Source organism: Heteronotia binoei, chromosome 9 (genome assembly GCF_032191835.1).
Source record: "Heteronotia binoei isolate CCM8104 ecotype False Entrance Well chromosome 9, APGP_CSIRO_Hbin_v1, whole genome shotgun sequence".
In the NCBI taxonomy this organism is placed as follows: Eukaryota; Metazoa; Chordata; class Lepidosauria; order Squamata; family Gekkonidae; genus Heteronotia; species Heteronotia binoei.
In genome coordinates this window covers 101,358,857-101,382,946 of record NC_083231.1, presented here as the reverse complement: position 1 = coordinate 101,382,946, position 24,090 = coordinate 101,358,857, and the positions used below count along the sequence as shown (strand labels likewise).

At 44.0% G+C, this 24,090-nt stretch overlaps 1 protein-coding gene across 3 annotated transcripts in view; it reads right to left on the bottom strand.

The window, feature by feature from the left end:
- KLHL8 (kelch like family member 8) overlaps positions 1 to 16,502 on the bottom strand; it is a 29,065-nt gene extending 12,563 nt beyond the window's left edge. The window contains exons 1-5 of one of the 3 annotated variants that reach the window (XM_060247081.1): positions 16,423 to 16,502; positions 10,663 to 10,984; positions 5,506 to 6,054; positions 4,806 to 4,992; positions 4,449 to 4,592 (exon numbers count right to left, since the gene is read on the bottom strand). In XM_060247081.1, the coding sequence (XP_060103064.1) occupies positions 4,449 to 4,592; positions 4,806 to 4,992; positions 5,506 to 6,054; positions 10,663 to 10,866 (1,084 nt within the window). In that variant the 5' untranslated portion in view covers positions 10,867 to 10,984; positions 16,423 to 16,502. Of the gene's footprint in view, positions 1 to 4,448; positions 4,593 to 4,805; positions 4,993 to 5,505; positions 6,055 to 10,662; positions 11,004 to 16,422 lie in introns of those variants that run through there. The other 2 variants (XM_060247082.1, XM_060247083.1) reach the window with 2 other exon arrangements.
- Positions 16,503 to 24,090: the final 7,588 nt, after the last annotated feature.

Here is a 24,090-nt window from a genome sequence, read left to right as displayed (position 1 = left end):
TATATCCCGCCCTCCACTCCGAAGAGTCTCAGAGCGGCTCACAATCTCCTTTCCCTTCCTCCCCCACAACAGACACCCTGTGAGGTGAGGGGCTGAGAGGGCTCTCACAGCCGCTGCCCTTTCAAGGGCAACCTCTGCCAGAGCTATGGCTGACCCAAGGCCATACTAGTAGGTGCAAGTGGAGGAGTGGGGAATCAAACTCGGTTCTCCCGGATAAGAGTCCGCACACTTAACCACTACACCAAACTGGCTCTCCAGTAAAGTGGTGCCTATTGGGGCAATAATCCCAGCTTCATGTAAATGCTGCTGGGATCTGAGCTGGCAGCAACAGTTCAAAAAAGGTACCTCAGGGTGGAAGTGGAGAGCTTGATGACAATGTCAGCCCAGTGCATGGCTGCTGTGAGAAAGGCAACCCCCCTGCTGTCCATAATGAAAACAGGAAGAGAGAATAAAATGGCTGCTATCATACTGCCGTTACACAAATCTATGGTGAGAGAACACTTGAAATTCTGCATATAGTACCGGCTATTGCGCCTGAAAAAAGACACGGTAGAATAAGGAAAATGCACAAAAGAGCAACTAAACTGATCACAGGGGTAGAGCAGCTGCCCTGTGAGGATCAGATAAAACGTTCAGGGTCATTCAGCCTAGAAAAAAGGTGGAGACATGATAGAAGGGGAAGCATGATAGAAGTTTATAAAATTATGAATGGTGTGGAGAGAGTGGACAAGGAGAAACTTTTCTCCCTCTCCGATGATACTGGAGATCAGGGCCCTCCACTATAGCTGAAGTGTGAGAGACTCAGGACAGAAAAAAGGAAGTATTGTGTCCATGGCCACCAACTCGGAAGGCTTTCAAATGGGAGTGAACAAATTCAGGGAGGAAAGGCTACCAATGGCTACAAGTCGTGATGGAAATCTACTTCCTCCATGCCTCTTTATATATCAGTCGCTGAGAAGCACAGGATACTGTAGTGGTCTTCCTCTTTCTGGGCTTCCTAGCTGGTTGGCCTCTGTGGGAACAGAATTTTGGACTACATGGGCTTTTGGTCTGATGTAGCATGGCTCTTCTTATGTATAGAGGGAAAGGTGGAAAACCAATGATCTGAAAGTCTTGCCAGAATAAAATCTTTACTCAGCAACAGAAAAATAACAAAATCTAGTACCAAGAGTTTGGTGTAGTGTGCAGACTCTTATTTGGGAGAACCGGGTTTGATTCCCACTCCTCCACTTGCATCTGCCAAGGCCATCCATAGCTCTGGCAGAGGTTGTCCTTGAAAGGGCAGCTGCTGTGAGAGTCCTCTCTAGCCCCACCCACCTCACAGGGTGTCTGTTGTGGGGGAGGAAGGTAAAGGAGATTGTGAGCCGCTCTGAGACTCTGAGATTCATAGTGGAGGGCGGGATATAAATCCAGTATCATCATCTTCAAGGGAAGTTGAGGGGCCAAAATGGAAAAGGCTTGCCATTGGCTGCTACTTGCCTCACCTCTGAAAAAGAGGGAAGCAGAATGCCTCTTTCCTTTTATGAGTGTATTTTCTCTGAACAATACAATCGTTTACAAAGTTATCAAATACACAGATCTAATGTGGTTATCAAAGATCTGGGCAGTCATTCTGGATTGCCTAGCAACAAGAGACAATGTCACTGATGGTTACCTAGGTAATCCAGAATGGCTGCCATAGTTTTATTTTGAAACTCAAGGTGAATAGGAGGGGGGGAGACAAAAGAGCAAGAAGGAAGACTAGGGAGAAGCACAGCCAGAGCAGAGGAAGGAAAATGGAATGGGGGAGAGGGGAGGCTCAACTCAGAAACTAAGATTATAGGGTGGGGCTGCAGTTACTATATAATCATCGTAACTCAGCATTTATGTAATGCTTTCAGATGTTCAAAGAGCTCTGCCTGTATTGTTTTGTTGTAATTTTACAAGAACTTGTAAGGTATGCTCTTATCCCTAGATTGAGAGGACTGAGACTAGAAAATACTATATAATCTTGAAATCCAAAGGAGACCTCCAAAAGGTAGTTGTCAGATATCATCAAACCAGCAGCTTGTCCTGCACAAGATGCAGACATGGGGTCACAACATTCAAGCCTGAAACAATTTTTCCCTTGTTCCCCTGACCTGTATTTTTAAAAATCCAGTCTGATGAAGAGTCCTGAAGAACTTGAAAGCTTGCATACTGTATTGTGACAAGCAGGGAACCCACAAGGGCTTGCAGTGGCATCTTTTTTCCCTTCTCTGAATACCCCATAGCCTCTCTCCATTTCCTGCTTTCTTGTCTACTCCCCACCTGCCAGCCAATCTATCCTTTTTTTTTTGGCCCCCATCTTCAACTTTCATTCCTCTCATAGCCTTTCCCTGGGAAAACTCTGCTTGGTTCCACCTCACTGCATGGTACCAGCTGCTGGGTCAGGCCCAACCGCCCAGTGGGAAACACATAAGGACTTGTGGGGACACCTCACTTTCCCCCATATCCCCCCAGTCTACACTATTTCCTCTTCTTCTCTTCCTGATAATCCCCATATCTTCACATTTCCATGCTTCCTCCTTCTCACCACCCTTCATCTGCCAGCTACATCTATTATTTACCTTTATTTACGCTCTACCAATTTCCATAATGGGCACCCCTTGCAATATTCTCCTCTCCTTTTTATTCTCACACCATTCCTGTGAAGTAGGGGATAGGCTGCTAATGAATAACTGCCCCAAGGTCACCCAGTGAGCTTCAGGGGCAGAATGGAGATCCAAATTGGAGTCTCCCAGATTCTGTTCTGAAATACTAACTGCTATACCACACTGGCTTTTGTGTGGTGGCTGCTCTGCAGCTAGTCTTGAGGGAGTCATGAAAGTCATGTGGCAGCATATAATCCTGTGGTTGCTACTGCGTCTGGCCCTGATGAGTCCTCCTGCAAGGGTCAAAACAGCCCCCCTGCCTTTTACTGATAGAAAACAAAGCTGGCAGGCTTGGCAATATGTTTGCCTAGCAACAGCCTTGGAGGGCTTTTGTTTCTTAAAGCTATAGGTCCTGCTTCTACTATTTGGGATGGGTTAACCCTACTGTAAGAGCCCCGTGGTGCAGAGTGGTAAAGCTACAGTACTGCAGTCAGAGCCCTCTGCTCACGATCTGAGTTCGATCCCAGCGGAAGCTGGTTCAGGCAGCTGGCTCCATGTTGACTCAGCCTTCCATCCTTCCAAGGTTGGTAAAATGAGTACCCAGTTTGCTGGGGGGAAAGTGTAGATGACTGGGGAAGGCAATGGCAAACCACCCTGTAAAAAGTCTGCCATGAAAGTGTTGTGAAAGCAACGTCACCCCAGAGTCGAAAATGACTGGTGCTTGCACAGGGGACTACCTTTAACCCTACAATAGTGTTTCCTTTTTTTAAGATTTCAGATTTTTTCCTGCAAACTCTTCCGCCCCCCCCAGATTTGTAAGTAAATGTCTTGTGTGCTTAGGGTTCCAATCTCTAACAGGAGTCTTGCAGTACCTTTAAAACTTTATGGATTAGAACCCTCTTATTCAGGCAGCTGAGTGTGTCCTTGTTATGCAAACATTGTGTACAGAATTACTGAAAAACAAAAAGGGCCAAGAGACCACGAAATGCAGCAAGTACAGGGTGGACTGTTTCATCACTGTATCTCATTCATCACTGTATCAAAAACAGAGCCCCGTGGCACAGACAGGTAAAGCTGCAGTACTGCAGTTTGAGTTCTCTGCTCACAACTTAAGTTCGATCCCAGCGGAAGCTGGTTCAGGCAGCCGGCTCCAGCTTGAGTCAGCCTTCCATCCTTCCGAGGTCGGTCAAATGAGTACCCAGCTTGCTGGGGGGAAAGTGTAGATGACTGGAGAAGGCAATGGCAAACCACCCCGTAAAAAATCTGCCATGAAAATGTTGTGAAAGCAACGTCAACCCAGAGTCGAAAATGACTAGTGCTTGCACAGGGGACTACCTTTAACCCTACAATAGCATTTTCTTTTTTTAAGATTTCAGATTTTTTTCCAGCAAACTCTTTTCCCCCCAGGTTTGTAAGAAAATCTGTCTTGTGCGCTTAGGGTTCCAATCTCTAGATTTAAGTATGTTGAGAATGAATGTATCTTGGGTTGGTCTTAGTAAAAGGCAACACATGGCTTCTGGATTTTCTATGGTCCAGTAAGTCTACCTGCAATCTCTATTAGGCTGCAGGCCTAACACAGAATACAAGTGCTACTGTAGGATTTACTTCCGATAAACATATCCAAGATTAGATTATTAGGCACATTACTCTTAGCACTAAAAAAACCTATCCATCATTGGTCTGATCAATTCAAAGTCCACCACCTCACTGAAGAATAATTGTATCTTTTTATCCCACCCCAGTACTATTTGTATCTGAAGGCTATAATTTTGGTTGATGGAATAACTGAGTCATTAAACAATAACAAAGCATACAGAAAGGGTTTTTTTTACTAACCTCCCACAGAGATGACACCCACATGCCTTCTTCTACTGTTCATTTCAGGGCCAAAAAACCAGCTGTTCGTATTTATTGAGTAGCATTCAATGCTGCGAAATGGGTCACCAGATCCACCACGACCACCAACACAGAAAAGAACACCTAACGGACAAAAGACAGAGGTACACATTATTTCATGATTAGGGTAAGATAGAAGGCTTACATAAGAAGAGCTGTATAACTTTACATGTAACTTGACGGATGACAACCATAAAATAAATAAAAAGTAATTACAAAAACAAACATCAACTACATAAATCTCTAACACAGATTATGTCAGTTTCCATAGTATCAGTACAGAGGTCTATTTATTACCTGCTGTGTGTTTCCTTGGTGTAGTTCGGATGGAATATTCAAAGTCTGGTACTGTATGACTGCTCAAGTGTAGGTGGTAGTTTCTTGCTTCATCCAGCAAGTCCCGACACTTTAAGTTCTGCTTGACAATCTCTTCTTTTGCCACTACACCCATCAGAAAACAAATGGGCAACAGAGGGAGACGCACCTGATGGGGACAGACGTTTTGCATAAGACTTGGTAATGCCGGTTTAGTTTAAGATCCAGGGTCTCAGCAACTGCACAGCAGGCATCCCAAGAGAAATTAAGGAAATACTCATGGGCTATGGGTAACAAAAAAGTCAACTCCAAAGCCCCCTCCCCCGATGACTTGAGAATAACAAACTCCACGAGTGAGAGTCATCACAGAATGTAACAGACAGAAGATTAATAGAATTTGCCTGTTTTGGAGGGAGCAGCAAGAGAACCCGCATTTGAGAAACAAATAGACCTTCTGGATCCTCTTGTTTCAGGAGACAATGGTGAAAGTGCTCAACATCAATTTATCATATAAGCTAATGGAAGAAAATTGTAAATATCACCCACTTAGCAAAGGTAACCCAAGCCTGCTAAAAGCCAATGCAGCATTGACACGTCCGCCCCACACATGGTTACTTCTCTGCATGTTGTGACACAACATCCTCCAACAGACACTGTTGCCCCATTTTCCCCTGATCCTCACCTGACCAAGTATTTCATCTAACCACATGGCATGATGCTGTGGGTTGGCATGAAGCCATTTAATAGCAGCAGTGTAGACTTGCTTTTCACTCTCAATGCTGAGGTCGCTGGAGGACAACAGTTTATGCAGGTGCTGAGGCGACACACTCACAAAGTCTTCGCAGTCCACAACCTCAGCAAAATGTTCACAGGCATAGCGATCAGCCATGTCCATCAAGTCAATGCGGTTATGGCTCTCTGCAAAGGCTCGCACTGCCAGGCAGTTTGAAGGGTGGAAGTGCAGTTTCATGTACTCACAGCAAGCTTTGGCCACTACCTCCACCTGGAGAATGCAAGCAGCATATAAGAGGGGCTGGACATTGTCAACTGTCAGAGTCAGTCGTGACGAATAGACAAACTTGACCAAATCTTCTATGGCATCACCATCAAAGTCTTTGATCTCAATTAATGTCTGCTTGGCTTCCGCCATTTCAGAAAGAAACATGGCTCGGAAGTAAGGAATAACACAAGCCAGCACTAGCTTGTGACAGGAAATCAACTTTGACCCAACCTGTTGGGAGAACATATGGTTTTAATAGCTGTAGAGTTATACATACAAAACTATAGAATTAGGCTAGCGCTATCAAAGGTCAGATGCAGTATTTGGACCTCATTTTTTCACCCCATTGGCCCATTTTTCACTCCAAATATGAATTCCTGAATATATCAGGTTGGATCCAATCAGCTTTTTCAGTAGTAAAACAGGAAGCAGGGGTCTCCTTTAACATGGCTGAACTGCAAACATGGAACCCACATAGCCAATATGCAAGTGGGATGGGGGCTAAAATAAGAAGGGGAATTTGGCAAGACAGAGTAAAAGCAAACTGGATCCGACCCATCACTTCCCCCGTTTAGAATGGAAAATATGCATACCATGTTGATCACACCTCAGGCACATTTGCATCTTCTGATAAATGTGAATATTTTATTGGAAGTTCTTGCAAGACCAGCATTTTGCTTTATCTACTAGACCAAGTTACTTCTGTCCTTGATATAAGGCATACTCATTCCTGTTTTCCACTATTTTCACATTCCTCTAGTTTAGTCATTAAGCAGCATTATCCACTTCAATAAGCTATTCTTTCAACCAGTTGGCTCCAGCCAGAAAACACAGCCAAAATGGTTTACTGCCAAGAAAGTGATGGGAAGGAATTAGCTGTACATGGCTTTAGACAAAGCGTTGCCACGAAATACACGGACAACACTATGCCCAGTCCTCAGTATTACAAAACTGGTGGATCTGTGTGTCTACTGTCTGCATAAAAGAAAAGGTTGACACATGCTTTGGTCAAATATGGTTAGACAACAAACAGCTAAGACAAAATTGCCTGATATTTCAACACAGAAATAGAAATGGCTCATTTCCCAATGAAACAGACCAGCAGTAATCAGATAACATATCTGAAATACGAGGATGAACAGGCAGGGGAATTACCTAGCTGGAGAAAACCTTACAGTTTTAAGAAATTACTAAAAGTGAATGGCCAGCACCTTTATACTACCTACAAGCATTTTCTTGAAGATACTCTGAAGTCCCCTGGAGCTACTGTGGTGTTTTGAGGTCAAGGAGAAGGGAAAACTTAGATGAACCTTGAACATTCACTAGGTAGGAGCATTCAGAAGCTACCAATTGTTACAGTTAGGTTTATCTGTTAGGTTTATCTCAAATGGAGATCTGTTCTCCCTTCATTAATTAGGCTGTGTCCTTCAGACCCAGTGCCCCAAGGTAACAGTAAGACCTTCCTCCCATGAAGTGGGGATTTACAACTTTTACAAGGGTTTCTTGCTGTCAGATTGTTACTCACGGATTTTTACTGCTCAGCTTTTGTGCCTCTTTTCTAATCGAAAGACTGCTGAAGTAAATACCACTTAAAGTATAAGCAGAACACTCCAACTTCATCCACATACAAGGCTGGGAGAAAAGTGCTGGAAGTAACGGAGCAACACATAGTAGGGCAGTGGTAAGGGAAAGTGCAACTCCCCTACAATGCATGCATTGTAAAAATCAGATCTTCCACTCCCTGCTAAGCATAAAAAATTTACACTTGTGAAGAAAAAACATGACAAGCCTCCCCAATCCCTAGTTTCGTTCCTCCCCCCCACCCCGCCCCTACAATAAGGAAGCACAACTAGAAGAACCCTTTCATCCATCTCTCCCTCTTCTCCTCCAGCATATATAAATTCACACCTCCAGAGATTCTCTAGAACAGTGTTTCCCATTTGCAGGGTCATGATCTGGTACCGGGCCACAGAAGCCTCACTACTGAGTCACAAGAAAAGCCAAAGCTAGCTCTGCCCCAGCAAAACTAGCCCTGCCTCATCTCTGTGTTGTGCAGAGAGGAGCTGGGCTGCCTTCTCCTTCCTTCTCTCCCGCTCCCAGTGTTTGAGAGAAAAGCTAGCATCCACTGGCACTTTAGACCCATGAAGTGTTCTTCAAAGTAAGAGCTTTCATGTGCCTTGCAGTATGTTCTTTTGGGGAGGGAGCGCCCTCTCTCTCTCTCAGTGATGCTCTGTCTGTATTCTTGGTGCTGGGAGTGGGGTGTGGGGAAGCAACAGTGGCAGGGTTTCTAGTGTCCTGGCCCCACTGGTGGACATTCTGGTGCTTTTTGAGCATTGTATGAGGGAATTTTGGACTGGATAGTCCACTGGTCTGATCCAACATGGCTCCTCTTATGTTTATGTTCTTTCTTTTCTTTTCTTTTTTCTTTTCTTTTCCTTTCCTTTCCTTCCATTTCATTCTTTCCCTCCATTTTTACTGGATGAAACTTTTCCGTTCATCATACTGTTGTTGCAGACATAGAAGCTCTGCCAATGAAAAGTTGGCACCCCCAGTTGTAGCCAGGTGGCCTTTCTATGAGATTTCTGTGTGAGTGAGTGAGAGTAAGAGGTGTGAGGCAGAAAGAGATTATTGGAGATTACTGCGGTATATCTCAACAGCATTGGAAGAGATGGTACTATGAACTTGGCACCATTTTACTGGTCCTGCTTTTAACAGCTGTCTGACACCAAAATTAAACCCCTCCTGTAAATATTAAAAAGGATGAAAATAGTTCACTGGCTAAGTATCTGCACAACAGGTTGCTTTTAATGGCATGAGAAACAGCCAGTAAAAAGCTGCAAGTCCCTCATAAATATCCTTTTTGGGATAACTGAAGAAAAGCTTGTATGAACTTCATGTAACTTGAAATTAATTCATTAATTGCAGTACAATTCTCTGCTACCTTTCACAGCAATTTCCCCGTGTTTCAACCAAAGAAAAGTATGAAAAATAGCTGTCAAAAGATTTTCTTGAAACCAAGCAAGCTAGGTTGTAGCTTGAGGCAGGGTTCCAGTAGTAGCAGCTGAAGGAAGAGTCTACTAAATGTGTCAGCATATTTTGGTGTACAGAAGTTGCCAGGGCCCAGTGTGGGTGGTACACAGTGCTGGCATTCCTGATGACAATGGCAACAGCACTCCCAACTGCATACACTGGCCAGTGCTGTTGAGGAAGGGATGCGTAGGTGGTGCAAGCAATTGAACATGGGAATTATGAGTGCTTGCAAGCTGGAGAAGAATACACAAACAGATAGGTGCATGCAGATGTGGGGGTGAAAAGAGAGGACCGCCCACTTTCCACCCCCATTTTGGCTCAGCATAAGTTTCAGAGAGATTTTTCTGAAAAAATGAATTTACTTCCGAAGAAGAGGCAGGTTTGGGGGAGTGCCCTGGAAGTGACATCACAGGAAAAGGTGGAATTTTGGTTCAGTGTGCCCTGGAAGTGACATTACTTGGTCCTTGACACCACAGGAAATGACATAATTCCTATCTCCCGACTACACCCCCAAAGTCTCCTGGCTCCACCCTCAAATTTGAGTGAGCCACGAAGGAGAAGTGTAAAAATAACAGAGCCATCGGAAAGAAAAGTTTGGGAAACCCTGTTCTAGAAGAAAGCAAAACAACTCTGCAGTCATAGAAGCCAGTGGTAATTGACATTAACAAAACAAGCAAAAGTACTAAGGTACAGAGCATAGAAGATCTAAAATGATGATGCTTACTATTGTTCCAGAGACATAAAAAAGTAAAGGTAGTCCCCTGTGCAAGCACCAGCTGTTTCTAACTCTGGGGTGACGTCGCATCACGACGTTTACATGGCAGACTTTTTTACGGTTTGCCATTGCCTTCCACAATATGTTAAATTGATGCAACAAAAATACAGGCGTGTCCAAAAAGTTGCTCATGTTTGCCAATAAGCCTGCTGCCTTAAAGACATTACAGGTGCCATGCAGAGAGATCCTTTTTTCATAGAATCATCCCATGGTGCTGCTGTATATTAGGAGGTCATCGTTATATGAATGAGTTCAACTGAGCAAGTTATTACTATCTGATTTCACACCAATCTAAGCAATAGTGATGCAATAATCTGCACTGACCAGCAGGGTTTTAACCTTTGACAGCAGGATTTTAACCTTGCAGCAGCATCACAAAATAAACAAACTTATGGAATAGCAGCTCCCACAACTGTGGTATCAACAGGGCATTTCAGAATGGAAAGAACAAGCTGGAAAGAAAACTTCCATTGGCATCAGCTGAGATACTGTGTTCTCATGGAATGTCTACAAACACGTCAGGGACTAATACAAGCAGTCTATCCTGGCTTTCAGGGACTGAAGCTGCCAAATAATTTTCATAATAAGTAGCAAGACTGAAGTGAAAGCACATTATGAAGAAGAAGAAGACTGCAGATTTATGCCCCGCCCTTCTCTCTGAATCAGAGACTCAGAGCAGCTTACAATCTCCTATATCTTCTTCCCCCACAACAGACACCCTGTGAGGTAGGTGGGGCTGAGAGAGCTCTCCCGGAAGCTGCCCTTTCAAGGACAGTTGCAGTTGCTGGATTTTATGGGAGTAAGGCATGGGAAAAGTTGGGGAAAGGGAAACAGGAGGCATAGAATGACAGTAACCACCAGTTTTGCAGGATTTCTCCTGATATATTCTTATATAGAGGCAAGAGCACACAGCATGAATTACTGAATGCTGTCAAGGAGAGCAAATGCATGTTAGTGACCTAAAACAGTAAATGAGTATAAAAAAATCTTAAGATAAACTCACACACACAAAAATATGGAATATGTATCAGCACCTTCAGCGTGACATCAAAAAGTTCCCCAGCTTCATAGAAGCGAAGGAGAGAGCTGTGAAAATCCTTCCATGCTTCATTTGCTTCAAATACAAATATTTCTTCTTCGCCATCACTATTCAAAGGGGCCTTTTCCTGCTGGTGCTGCCTCTTCCCTTTTACCCCACGATGCTCCACTTGCGCTGGGACCATGGAGTCAGAAGCCATCGGCTAGTTGCCTCCTTCCAAGCTGGTCATCAGTCTCCATGAAAAGACACAAAATAAATCCTGCCAAGTGAATCAGGGTAAACAATCAGAGCTGAGCAGCAGTGCCCTCTTCTCATTCCTATGGAAAAAATAAGAAATGCATTAGACATTTTCCACAGCAGAGCTTTCAAGGTTCAGGTTAAATGAAGTACTCTATGTCAGGATACTTAATTCAGGAATGTCAAACATGTTGCCCACAGGCCGGACTCAGCCCCTGCCAGACCGGTATCCAGTTCTCAAGTTGCTGGCTCTTTCCTGTATCCTTCTCCCAGCCGCTACTGTTGCTGCATTGCCAAGCCTCTCTTTCTCCTTTAGGGAGAAAGTGAGGGGGAAGGAAAAAGAGAGTACATGCTCCCTCTGCTCTCTCCTGCTTCCTTCTCTTGAGCTGCTGCTGTGCTGCTAAACCTCTCTTCCTTCCTTTAGGGAGGAGGAAGGAAAAACAGTGTGCATGCACATGAGAAAAGCTCCCTCAATGCTCTCCCCTGCTCCCTCCTCTAGAGCTGCTGCTGCATCACCAAGCCTCTCTTCCCTCGTTTGGAGGAGGGAGGGAGGTTGAAGGAAAGAGAGAGAGCATGCAAAAAAGAAAAGGAGTCCCACGGCACGTTTAAGACCAACAGGTTCCAGGTATAAGCATTCCTGTGCATGCTCATGAAGAAGGGAGCTGTGAAAATACTTCCCAGCTTCATTTGCTTCAAATACAAATGTTTCTTCTTCACCATTGTGAGGGAGGAAGATTTTTCTGACAAGCACTGCTCTGCCGTTTGCTTTAAGACCTGATCACACAAATACATGTTAAAACAGGAAGGGGGCAAGAAAGAGAGGCATCTGGGATAAGAGGAATTAAAGGGAAATCATTTTTACTTTGAAAAGATTTTTTTTAAAAAACAAAATAGGTTTCTTTGTGCATAGCTGGGATTTTATTTTTTCAGAAAGACCCTTATTAGGAATTACAGCACTTGGATTGGATTCCATGGTTTAATGACTGAAAGTAGATGGCTAGTTAAAAAATAAATTTATGGTTCCATATATTCCAGTTCAATACATGACAACTACTGTTATATTTCTTGCAAGATTTACAAATCCTATGTAACTCCAGCTTCGTCTTGCCATTATACAGCGTCTGAAGTTCAGTGTCCATTAAATAAAAAATGATTAAATTTGAAGTTACCCAACCTGGGGGAGGGTCAGGGACCCCATGGTGTCTACAAATTCAATGCTCACAAAGCATCAGCATTTAAATCTTTCTCAACCAACAGATACTAGTAATACAACAACAATTATGTGAAGGGTCTGTGAATTTCTTTGATATTAAAAAAGAGGTCCTCATGCTAAAAAAAGTTGGGAACTAGTGCCATAGAGCAGAGGTCCCTGCTCCCCAACATGAACATAAGAACATGTTGGATCAGGTCAATGGCCCATCCAGCCCAATACTCTGTCACACAGTGGCCAAAAAACGCAAGTGCCATCAGGAGGTCCACCACTGGGGGCAGGACACTAGACGCCCTCCCACTGCGCCCCCCCAAGCACCAAGAATACAGAGCATCACTGCTCTAGATAGAGAGTTCCAATCATAAGCTGTGGCTAATAGCCACTAACAGACCTCTGCTCTGTATGCTTACCCACATGCTACCCATAACCACCATGGAACCTGTCAATATCTTTTCTGGTGCCCCTCAACTGATTCTAGAAAGTGGGTGGGACCAGATAATTCTTTTGTTCAGCACTGTGTGATTGAAAGCAAGTGGAAACCATTTTATGTGGCTTCTTTGGCTGAGCCCACTAAACTGTGTCAAAATTTCAAAGGTGTCCAAAGGCTCCAAAAGTTGGGGGACACTCTGCCATGGAACAACCCAGAATTCTCCAAAATGAGGACTTCTGTGGCATGGATTTAGAAGTTTCCCAGTGGATAAATCAATGCAGTGAATCCTTTCTAGATGTGGGAAGCCTGACAAACTGCTGTGAGTAGAAAACGACTGAATTTTGAAGGTTTCCTTGCTACTGTTAAGAGAGGCCACTGTTACTGCTGGTTAAGAGAACAAGGCTGCACAAAAGGAAATGAATTTCTCCATCCAATCTGGAGCGTCATTTGACTTCTGCAAAGAACTCTACTTTTTCTAGTTTTTCATGTACAACTACAGTTGTCATTCTCAGTTCAAACTGATCACAACCTACTGCTTCAATAGCAACTGTTTCCAAATTCTGGCTGCCCCAAACACCCCCCAAAATGTCTGACCCCCAAAAAGGAGCTACAAGAGAAAGGAACATTAAATTAGCCTTTTATTTACTTCAAAAACCAGGCCATCTGGGAGAAAAGCTGTTACAAAAGAGAGATTTTAACAGTCACTGAAATCCAGAATACCTGCTAAACTTGCTTATGATTGCTGGGGGCAAGGGGGAGGGGAAGACTAATGTATTTTCTAGCTGTTTATTAAAATTGCTGGTATGACATATGAGCCAGCTTAATTTTTTTTCCTAACTCAAAGATCCCTCCTGCCTCAGAGCCCAGTAGCTACATGATAAAATTGAAGCTTGCTCTACAGCAGAGTGATAAAGGCAAAATATGCACATCTTGTAGCAAACAGGAACAAGGCACTCAAAATATCTAACTGCTTGTTGATGCCTTGTCCACTCCTAGGCTAGAAAACCACCAGGCATCAGCTGTTGTTTTCCTACTTACAACGTTCTTTTTTAAGAGCAGCTCTGCTAGACAAATCAATTGGTTTTTAAAGCCACCATGATAGCGACCAATATCCTGGGTCCTCTTGCATTAACAGGCATAAACTGAAGACCACTTGTGACATCAATTTGGCAATGGAAAGCTGTCGATTCTCATCCAATCTGGACTCTGCAAATTATGCTTATGATCTTCAACCTCTTGAAATTTCTCCAAGATGTTATAGTCTCACTCTCTTTCACACACACACACACACCAACCCACATCACTGGAGAAGTTCAAGCTCTCTTTCAACAATGCTGCAATGTTCCATTCACTTCACCAAACTGAATACAAGCCCTCCTCTTTGTCTGCTAAAAATATGCATTTTTTCATTGCTAAACAAAGGAATTAACAGATTCAGTGGTTTCAGTTCCCATGCCATACCAACTGCCTAGCCCTGTACCCTCTGTTGGTCTCAAAATACTGAAGTACAACCACAACTAAACTTAATTAGAAGAAGATAATTAGTATTGTGACTTTAGCTAGCATATTTCAGCATTTCACTTTGTGACCTACTTTGGAATATTTTAAGAAAGCTCACAGAAACAAAGAAAAAAATCTCACACATTTACAGCTGTATAAGACTGCCTAAAATACAACACCAGATCCCCACATGATCTAGATAGGTCTGACAGTTCACTGTTCTATGTCTAGCAAACACTATTCCACAGCCCACCCCCACCTGGGTTTTTTAAAAAGCAGCAACATCAAGATAAATATGTTCTTAATCTAATCATCTTTAGAAGAGTTGTGGCAAACCTAGATTTATACAGGTCAATCAATGTCAACAGGGCTATGCACAGGATACATAAAAACCATATTTTAAAAACAATAAAAATCAGATTTTATAAAACCTACCTAAATTTCAGTTTTTAATTAAGATATATTATAGCTCAAAGATACCTTGTAATGGGAATAGGGATTTAATTTGTAATTCTGTAGTATGAGATAATATTTTCATGTAACATTCAAGAAAAGTTTTGTAAATGAGTTCCAGTAATTCATGGCTCAGGGGTTCAATTTCATGCAGTCCCAGAGGCGTCTGTAAAGATTACTTTGGTTGATCTTTTCTGTCTACCCAACAGGACTTAGTATTCAGTCTGGAAGATACCATCACAGATGCTTAGTTTTGCAGCTCTCAGATTGCGGATTTGTGTAATTTGTAGCACAAGAACCAGGAGGGTACACAGGCTCAGCTACAGCAAACTACCAGCTCTGCAATCCTTTCTGCCTGTCTCGCTTTGCACTGCTGCTTGTGCCTCAGGCAGCACCACACTGAAGCACTGGGGTGGGGACACTGCATAAGAAATGTAGTGTGCAGTATAGTAGCACTCTCTCATATATGATCTAAGGCACTTGTCAAAGAAGCTGGACAGAATGGGGTTTTAAGGATTTTAAAAAAATTATTCTATGCACACACACAAAATGTTCATAGCCTTCAGAGAAGTAATAACTAAGATAAACAGTTTAGGGTCCTTGCCTCCTGCATAAAGACTGATGAAGCTAGACTCATTTGTCAGAACCTGTGCATATGATTTACCGCAATAGCACTCAAAGGCTACACTTTCCTTCCACCCCTTTTATTATTCAACTAGGATTACCAGATGAGGACCCCAACTTTCACCAACACAAAAAGCCTCCCACAACCCCCTACTCTTCCTTCTCAATATTACACACCCCCTCCAAACTGCAATTCCCGCCCCCCCCAGTCTAATTGCACTTTTTGTCCTACTAGAAGAAACTCTACTATCAATGCCAAATATCATATCTCATAATATGCTTACTGATTGACTGAAAATAATTCTTTAAGATTGTACTAGAAACAAAAATAACGAAAAAACCAACCCTTCACACAAGATTTTTTTTTCAAACGAGAGAACCATCAAAGTCTTCCAAAAGCGCCCCACACCACCCTTTTAAAGGGTTCCCCAAAGCAAGGGTGCATTCTTCCTTTCCACTCTCCCAGAGTCAACTGCTGTACAGAAACCCAAGAGAGCAAAAGCAGCCCCATTCAAATACATTCCGCTATAAACTACCCCGAAATACCGACCGTTCACCACCAATGTTTCCTCTAAGCTGCAGAGTCTTGTGAGCAAAAATTCTACTTTGTGAGCTACTGGCATTAAAGTTGTGAGCAAATGCATAAATTAGTTGGCTCTGGGACCATTTTTCCTAAGCTAAGACAAAAAGTTGTGAGCTGGAGGCTAAAAATCTGTGAGCTAGCTCAGGCTAACTCAATTTAGAGGGAAGCTGACTAACAAACACAGATCCCAACTTTTGATTATTTTAATCTGCTAAGAACATTTCCATGACTCTACATACCAACTCACTACCCACTTTCTCTATATTTAGGACTGCTTGCCATTCCATTTTTGTTTGATAAAGTCTGCTTAGAGCATACAAAAGCTTACATTCTGAATAAAACTTAGTTGGTCTTAAAGGTATCACTTGTCTACTGCTTCAGACCAACACGGCTGCCCACTTGGATCTATCAGCTTAGAGGGGACACTGTTCACCACTCTGACACTCCTTTTCACCTCAGCCCCTCAAAGCACCATCCTGCTCCGAGACTGGACGCTGCGGCGGGGTTCGGGGGCCGAGAACTTCCTTTCCATGATCAGAAAGTGAAGCGCCTCCAAGCACGTACAGAGTGTTTTTCCTCTCTCCCTCCCTCCTGCCTTACGAGCAAAGTCAGTTCCCAAACTTCCGGCGTCCCTGTCAGAAAACTTCCCCCTTCCCTTCTGCGCCCCTCTCTCAGCTGCCCTGCCTGAGCAAGGGCGGTTGCCCGCTCCGACGGTTACCTTGCACGCGCCACGCCGAGGCACGCGCTGCCCGACGGACTGAGAACACCGCCGACAACACCGGACGCGCACCGGACGCTGCCGCGCATGCGCCCTCCTGAAGGCACCACCTTCGGAGGCGGGACCAGAATGAAAGGAGGAAGGTAGATTCAGGTGGGTCTGAGGCGACAGAACAAAGTTTGCGTCCAGTGGCACCTTTAAGACCAACAAAGTTTAATTCTGGGTATGAGCGTTCATACTTTATCAGAAACGGGGGAAAGGGTTTCGACGAGAACGACGGGTAGATGAACAAAGGAGGGCGTTAGGACGCATGCGCCTTTAAACCTCTTTAAACCTAAGCGAACGTACTGCGCACGCGCCAGCCGCCCGTTTGGTCAGGCAGCTACGCCGTAATGTTGAAGAAAAGGAAGAGCAGAGCTGAATGAGATGTCTGCGCATGCTTCATTGTAGCAGTAGGGGCCTCTGGGAGTTGTAGTTTTACTTTTAGAATAGTAAACGGAGGAAATTCGAGCTAGCTTGGGAACCGCATTTTAAAGAGCGTGAAGAGGGGGTAGCATTTATTTTCCAGTAGCAGTGGTGGTAAGAAGAGGAAGTGTATATAAGATCAATTTTAAAAGCATACACATTCTAGAGTAGCACCATGAAATGTATTTTAATTGTTAATTTTTACTGTTTTAAATTGTAATTTTAAATTGTGTTTAATTGACTGTTAGCCGCCCTGAGCCCCCTTGCGGAGTGGGCGGGATAGAAAATTAAAGAAATAAATAAATAGATGCGGTAACTCTGTTAGTCTGCTGCAGCAAGAATAGGATTTGAAGAAATGGGACTGTAGTTTACCAAAGGTGATGCTGGAATCCGATTCTGCAAGTCTTTAGGGTTGTAGATTTTGTCTGCATCCTTATTCCCATTCACAGTCTTCTCCTTAAATTAAATAAATTTCTATCTCCATTTCTGTGTCATGCAACATTAGCGTGGGATAATATCCAAAATAATAAATCTTGTTTCAGAGTGCAACCATTTGTATCTCTGCTCTCAAACTGAATATCCTGTAGAATTGTTTTAAGCCTTTTGACAGCTGGCCTGTCACCTTATGAGCAATTCCAGCTCTTACATTTTTAGCTGGATCCAAGAGCAGCTGACATTCTAGTACTCAAAAGTCACATGGGCATTGCAAAGCACAAGGAAGATTAGAATGCCATTGGAAATCACCCTTCCTACATGGCTACAAGTGGATTCTAAACCCAGAACAAGCACATTTAAAATAATCTCTCCTGTATGCATACAACGACAGAAGGGAAAGCACTGCAAAGCATTTGAAGTAGCAAGTGTGAATCTGGCCAAACTGGAAAGCCAGCTAGCCAAATAATTTAGTACCAGTATCTAAACTGTATTATTTTACTGTTTTTACTAATTTATGAATGTGCTGTATTGTTCACTGCCCTGAGTCTTGTATATACAGGGGAGGAAAGGGGTCCAAAAGCTTAATTTAGAAATAAATAAACAATAACATTCCCCCGACCACCAAGATTTGAAAAGATATCTTCCTGGGAATAAGTCCCACTGAACAGACAGCATTTAGCTACCTTCTGCTAAATCAAAATAATTTGACTTTAAAAAAATATGTATAACTTCAGAAGACTGGTGTTGAAATGAAATGTATTGTTAGTTTTAAGATGAGCAATGTTCTCTCTAAGCTGTGGAGTCTTGTGAACAAAAATTCTACTTTGTGAGCTATTGGCATTAAAGTTGTGCACTACTGCATAAATTATTGCACTCTGGGGCTATTTTTCCTGAGCTAAGACAAAAATGTGTGAGCCGGAGGCTAAAAACTTGTGAGCTAGCTCACGTTAACTCAGTTTAGAGGGAACACTGGTTATGAGCTGTTTGATAATTATGGATAAACTGAATATTTTTTTAAATGACTTTCCTTTTACTCTACTTAATCCCCACTTCTCCTTTTTTTCTTTCTGTATTCTATAAAATCTGAATAAAAATCTTAAGAATCCTGCAAGGTCAGTATTGTCTACTCAGACTGGCAGAGGCTCTCAGGTCTTTCACATTACCCACTACTTGATCTTTTTAACTGAAGGCTTCAGAGACTGAATCTAACAGCTGCAGGAAAAAACAGAGGGTCTGCCCACTGAGCAGAGTTCATGTACTTTGGATGTCCCTTCTACTGTTTTCTTCTAGCTCTGTCTCCATTGTTGCTAAACTGAGGGGGAATATGGTGGGGATTAAGTGAGATGAAATTCACATTAGACAGACCTCCTCTTGACATGTTTCCATTTTCTTGAGTTGGCACCGATTATAAATTCCTGTGCCTTCCACCCTATACCTTTTTAAACAATGGAAGCTGCTATGGGTACCCACTGGAAAGAAAGGTAGAGTTTAAATCAGGGATGTCAAACATGTGGCCTGTGGGACGAATCTGACCCATGTAACAAATGTATTTGACACCTCTAATAAGACAGGAAACACATGCAGAACATCAGGAGGCAGAACAAGAGTCCATGACCGAAATAAGTGATTGATTGAAGGCAAATGTCAAGGCCAGGAGGCATCCTCTCCACCACTGAGAAGCCTCATCATATCACCCTTGTTTTCAGCATGTTCTTCCAAAAGTCAGCAAAAATGGTAGCTCTCTGGAGGCCTATCATTCAGCAAGAGGGGGCTCAGCAACTCAAGAGAGTGTCCTGACCCATGAGTTGAAGACCAGGGCACTATGGGACCCACCCAGAGAAGGAAGCTCTTATCATCAGCCAGGGGCTTGACACTTCCTACAGTTTGCTGCCAGCCTGGGATTTCAGCAATGGTACCCTTAAAGCTATGCAATATTCTTCACTTACCCCATTGCCTCCCCCCACCCACACTGTGGCAGGTGTAGAACGGGAGCCTGCTCCAAATGTTTAAAAGTTACTGATTGCAGTGCTGCTAGTGAAAGTATAGACACTCTGTTCCCTTTAGAATTTGGCTTTCCTGAGTAGAAAAGATTTCCAGAATTAAGTGAGAAAACTCAGTGAGTCTCTGCTGGAAAATCTTTTATACTATCTGACTTGCCTAATGAAACAATCTGAGGAATTTCATCTTTACAGGAAGAGCAGGACTTTGCACTCGATCCACCTGTCCCTTAACAACAGGCAAGCTGAGCTGTTTTTAGAACTGGCAGTTTCCTTCAGCATTGCTGTGCATGATTGCACCAAAGAGTTAGCACAGCTGTGCTTTACTTGCTCTGGTTGAAGGGGAATTCTGGGAGATCATGGGAAAAGACAGCTCTCCTTGGGTGAAGCTAATCTTTCCATTCATGTTCAGGGACCACGAAAAGAGGGTTACAGTTCTCATAATTGGCCTGTTCAATCTACACTTCCTTTTTTCAGTAGTATCAGGCCTGCCTGCTGATTCTTGCCACAAAACACTGGCCACCACTATATGAGCAACTTTGGTGGAAGAAGAAATTGGCTTTATACCTCACCCTTCACTTGGATGTCTCAGAGCAGCTTACAATCTTCTTCCCTTCCTCTCCCCACAACGGACACCCTGTGAAGTAGGTGGGGCTGAGAGAGCTCTTTTGAGAACTGCTCTTGAGAGAACAGCTCTGCGAGAAGTGGGTCTGACCCAAGGTCACCCAGCAGCTGCATGTGGAGGAGTGGAGAATCAAACCCAGTTCTCCCAGATTTGAGTCTGTGCTGTTAACCACTACACCAAACTGGCTCTCAAGTGGTTTGTTTACCAGAAGTTAAGATTGCTCTGTTTCATGATGGGTATAGACTTGGGATGGGCACAAATCGAAGTACAAATTGCAATTTGTGCCTACAATATCTGATTTGTGGTTCGTTCCAAATCCGTTCAGGTGCTTGTGCTATGCGCAACTCGCAAAACGAAGTGGCTTGTTTTTTGAATGGTTCATCTGTTTTGTTATTGGTGGGGGATCCTCCTCACACACTACGAATGTGCCCGGTGTGATGGTTTTACCCGGAAGTGACGCTATCGCACCAGGCACATTGCCCTGGCAAATGTGCCTAGCATGAGAGTGTCACTTCTGGGTGACCTCACCATGCTGGGTACATTCACAGCGCACTGGCACTTTCTAGGCCTCCCAAACCAATGAACCACAATTCATTCAGAAAATTTAAAAAACACAAACTGAACCACTGAATCAGGAAAACCAATGAACAACCATTTTTGCATTCCATGCCCATCTCTAGTATAGACGTATTTACAGGATTGTAAGCCGAAATGCCCTCAAAACGAGGTTGGGGAATTAGTCAGGTGGGCACCTGGCTCACTAGGGATCGTTTTCCCAATGTATACAAGATTAACCAACCAGAGAGTGATGCTTAAATAATGGGGACTCCAATTTAGTAAAACCAATTATAATTTATTGAGAATAATAATAATAATAATAATAATAATAATAATAAATTTTATTTCTATCCCGCCCTCCCTGCCTAGGCGGCTCAGGGCGGCTAACAACATTTCAAACAATTAACATAGATAGATAAAACTTTAAATTTAACAATTAAAATTTTAAACATAAAAACCAGTCAATTAAATTAAAATTAAAATACATAGTTCAAATTGTATTAAATGTATCTGGCAGCAATAAAATTGTTTGGCGCTGGTTCTGCCAGTTTAAGTGGTTCCATGATCGTATTATGGATGGCGGCTCTTTATTCCAAGCAACTCAGCAGTTGGTATCAGTATAAGCTTGTCTGAAAAGGGCGGTCTTGCAGGCCCTGCGGAACTGGTCAAGGTTCCGCAGGGCCCGCACTTCCTCCGGAAGCTGGTTCCACAGTGCAGGAGCCGCGGCTGAAAAGGCCCGCGTTCTGGTATTTTTAAGTTTGACCTCTCTCGGCCCAGGGATGGTCATTTTGTTTTTACCCACTGACCTCAGTGCCCTCTGGGGTTCATGTGGGGAGAGACGGTCCCTTAGGTAGGCTGGTCCTCGGCCATATAGGGCTTTAAAGGTAATAACCAACACCTTGTACTGGACTCGGTAGGTAATTGGCAACCAGTGCAGTTCGCGCAGCCCCGGCCGTATGTGCTCCCATTTCGAGAGCCCCAATAGTAGCCTGGCCGACGCGTTCTGCACCAGCTGCAATTTCCGGGTCCGGCACAAAGGTAGCCCCAAGTAGAGGGCATTACAGTAGTCCAATCTTGAGGTGACCGTTGCATGGATCACTGTTGCGAGGTCGCGACGTTCCAGAAAGGGGGCCAACTGCCTTGCCCGCTTCAGGTGGAAGAATGCTGACTTGGCAGTGGCTGCTATCTGGGCCTCCATTGATAATGAAGGCTCCAGTAAAACGCCCAAACTCTTTACCTGGCGCGCTGGTTTCAATGGTGCGCCGTCGAAGGTTGGGAGAGCTATTTCCCCTCCTAGAGGGCCGCGACCCACACAAAGGACCTCTGTCTTCGCTGGGTTCAACTTCAGCCCGCTCAACCTGAGCCACGTCGCTACAGCCTGCAAAGCCCGATCCAGGTTCCCTGGGGCGGAGCCGGGCCGGCCGTCCATTAGCAGATAGAGCTGGGTGTCATCTGCGTATTGATGGCAACCCAGCCCAAACCTCTGGACAATCTGGGCAAGGGGGCGCATATAAATGTTAAACAGCATTGGGGAGAGAACTGCTCCCTGAGGCACCCCACAATCAAGTGTGTGTCTGTGGGATCGCTCACCCCCAATAGCCACCCTTTGTCCCCGACCAGAGAGGAAGGAGGAAAGCCATTGCAAGGTCAACCCCCCAACCCCTATGTCGGCGAGGCGGCGCTTTAGCAACTGATGGTCGACTGTGTCAAACGCCGCCGACAGGTCTAGTAACATCAGTACCGCAGTGCCGCCCCGATCCAGTTGTCGCCGAAGGTCATCTACCAAGGCAACCAGCACCGTCTCCGTCCCATGGCCCGGTCAGAACCCAGACTGGCACGGGTCAAGGACGGAAGCGTCATCTAGGAACCTCTGTAGCTGCAACGCCACTGCCCTCTCAATAATTTTACCTAAAAATGGTAAATTAGACACCGGACGGTAGTTTGCTAATTCGGCCGGGTCTGCTGTACATTTTAGATACTGGGTGATTACTGGGTGGGGGGCACTTAAGATTAAATGGATTTATCTAAAATAAATATAGTCTTCCATACAAGATAAAAATACTCATACAATCATACATACAGTCCTAGGAAATATATATAGAGATATAGAGACAACACATGGGTAGACAAACAGGGTGATGTTTACCTATCGTAGTCTTCAAGGAAGGCTCCAATGGCGACGTAAGAGGATGGGGGAAATGGACCCAAAACTGTGACCAGAATTGGGGATGGATCTAGACAGCAACACTGGGGTACTGCTAGATGCACACATGAGTGGAGTTGGGTCAGAGGTTAAATAGACTACCTTAGACCCTCAGGGGCTGGGAGGTATGAGGGAGGAGAAAGGGGAGGCTCTGCAGTGACCATAAGGGCTGGACTACTGCAGTAGCCAATAGAAAGTTCATTGGTGGCACCTAATTGGGTGCCCATGACTGACCAATGAACAAGCTTGGTCCAGGAGCACCTGAGTAAACTTTCAGGTTGAAAGGGACCTGGAGGAGGCTCCAAAGTGACAGTTGGGAAGAAGAATAGAAGTGATTACTGGGTGGGGGGCACTTAAGATTAAATGGATTTATCTAAAAGGGTGACAATAGAAAATCAAATGTTGGCCTAGGTAACACCCGGGTTGGACAAAAGACTTGGCTCTGGCAGGAGATGGTCTTCCTCTTTTCAGTCTTCTTCTTGGCACCAGTCTTTGTCTTGAGTTCCATTAGACAAAGGCTTGAGTGGTCTGGCAGGATATGCTTGATTGCCTTATGCAGAAGTTGAAGCAGCTGTTGGATATGGAGTCAGGAAAACAAGATGGATTCTGGTGGTGTTAGCCTTTGGTTCATGGAAACAAGCTGGAAACTGTCTGCCTGTACAGTTCATGGTGGCATGGCTTCTTCCATTGCAGCGGCCAAGACTGGGCACACAAGGAACAGCTGGAAGCTCGTCTGTAGTTCTGGCTAACACCCATCCAGAGATGTAGAATGCTGCTGCAAAGCTGAGGCTTATGGTATCCACATAAGCCTTAGCAACCGTGGGCAAAGTCCACTTCTTAGAGCAGATGTGTGCAAGTTAAAACTCCAGGAACCCTGGCAACCATACTGGTGATCACGATGTCCATGTGTATGAAAAGTAGGGGGCTTTTCATTACAGGATGGCTGTAATTCTAAAGACATCCAAAAACAGTGACTGTTTAGAAAATGATAAGCATCTTTTACAACTGGATTGGCTTGTCTGCACTGGATAAATCCAGGTGGGCAGCCGTGTTGGTCTGAAGCAGCAGAACAAAGCAAGAGTCAAGTTGTTCCTTTAAGACCAACAAAGTTTTATTCAGAATTTTATTCGTAAGCAGAAAGTTAGAGCATGTGTTGATCCATGCTTGAAAACAGATTTACTGTGGCTGCGTGAAGTGGCAACGTCAGGAAAAAGGGCTGAGGAAGGACCAAGTAAACGAAACTGTGAAAAATCCTGGGGATACGGTTCCTTATTCTCTCCGTCAGAAATTTACATGTGGAACACCTAAGGTCTCCACCCAAAATGACACAGCTTTGGACTATTGAGAGGCAGTTGCCTTATGGAACTTTTGTAGCGATTGTTTGA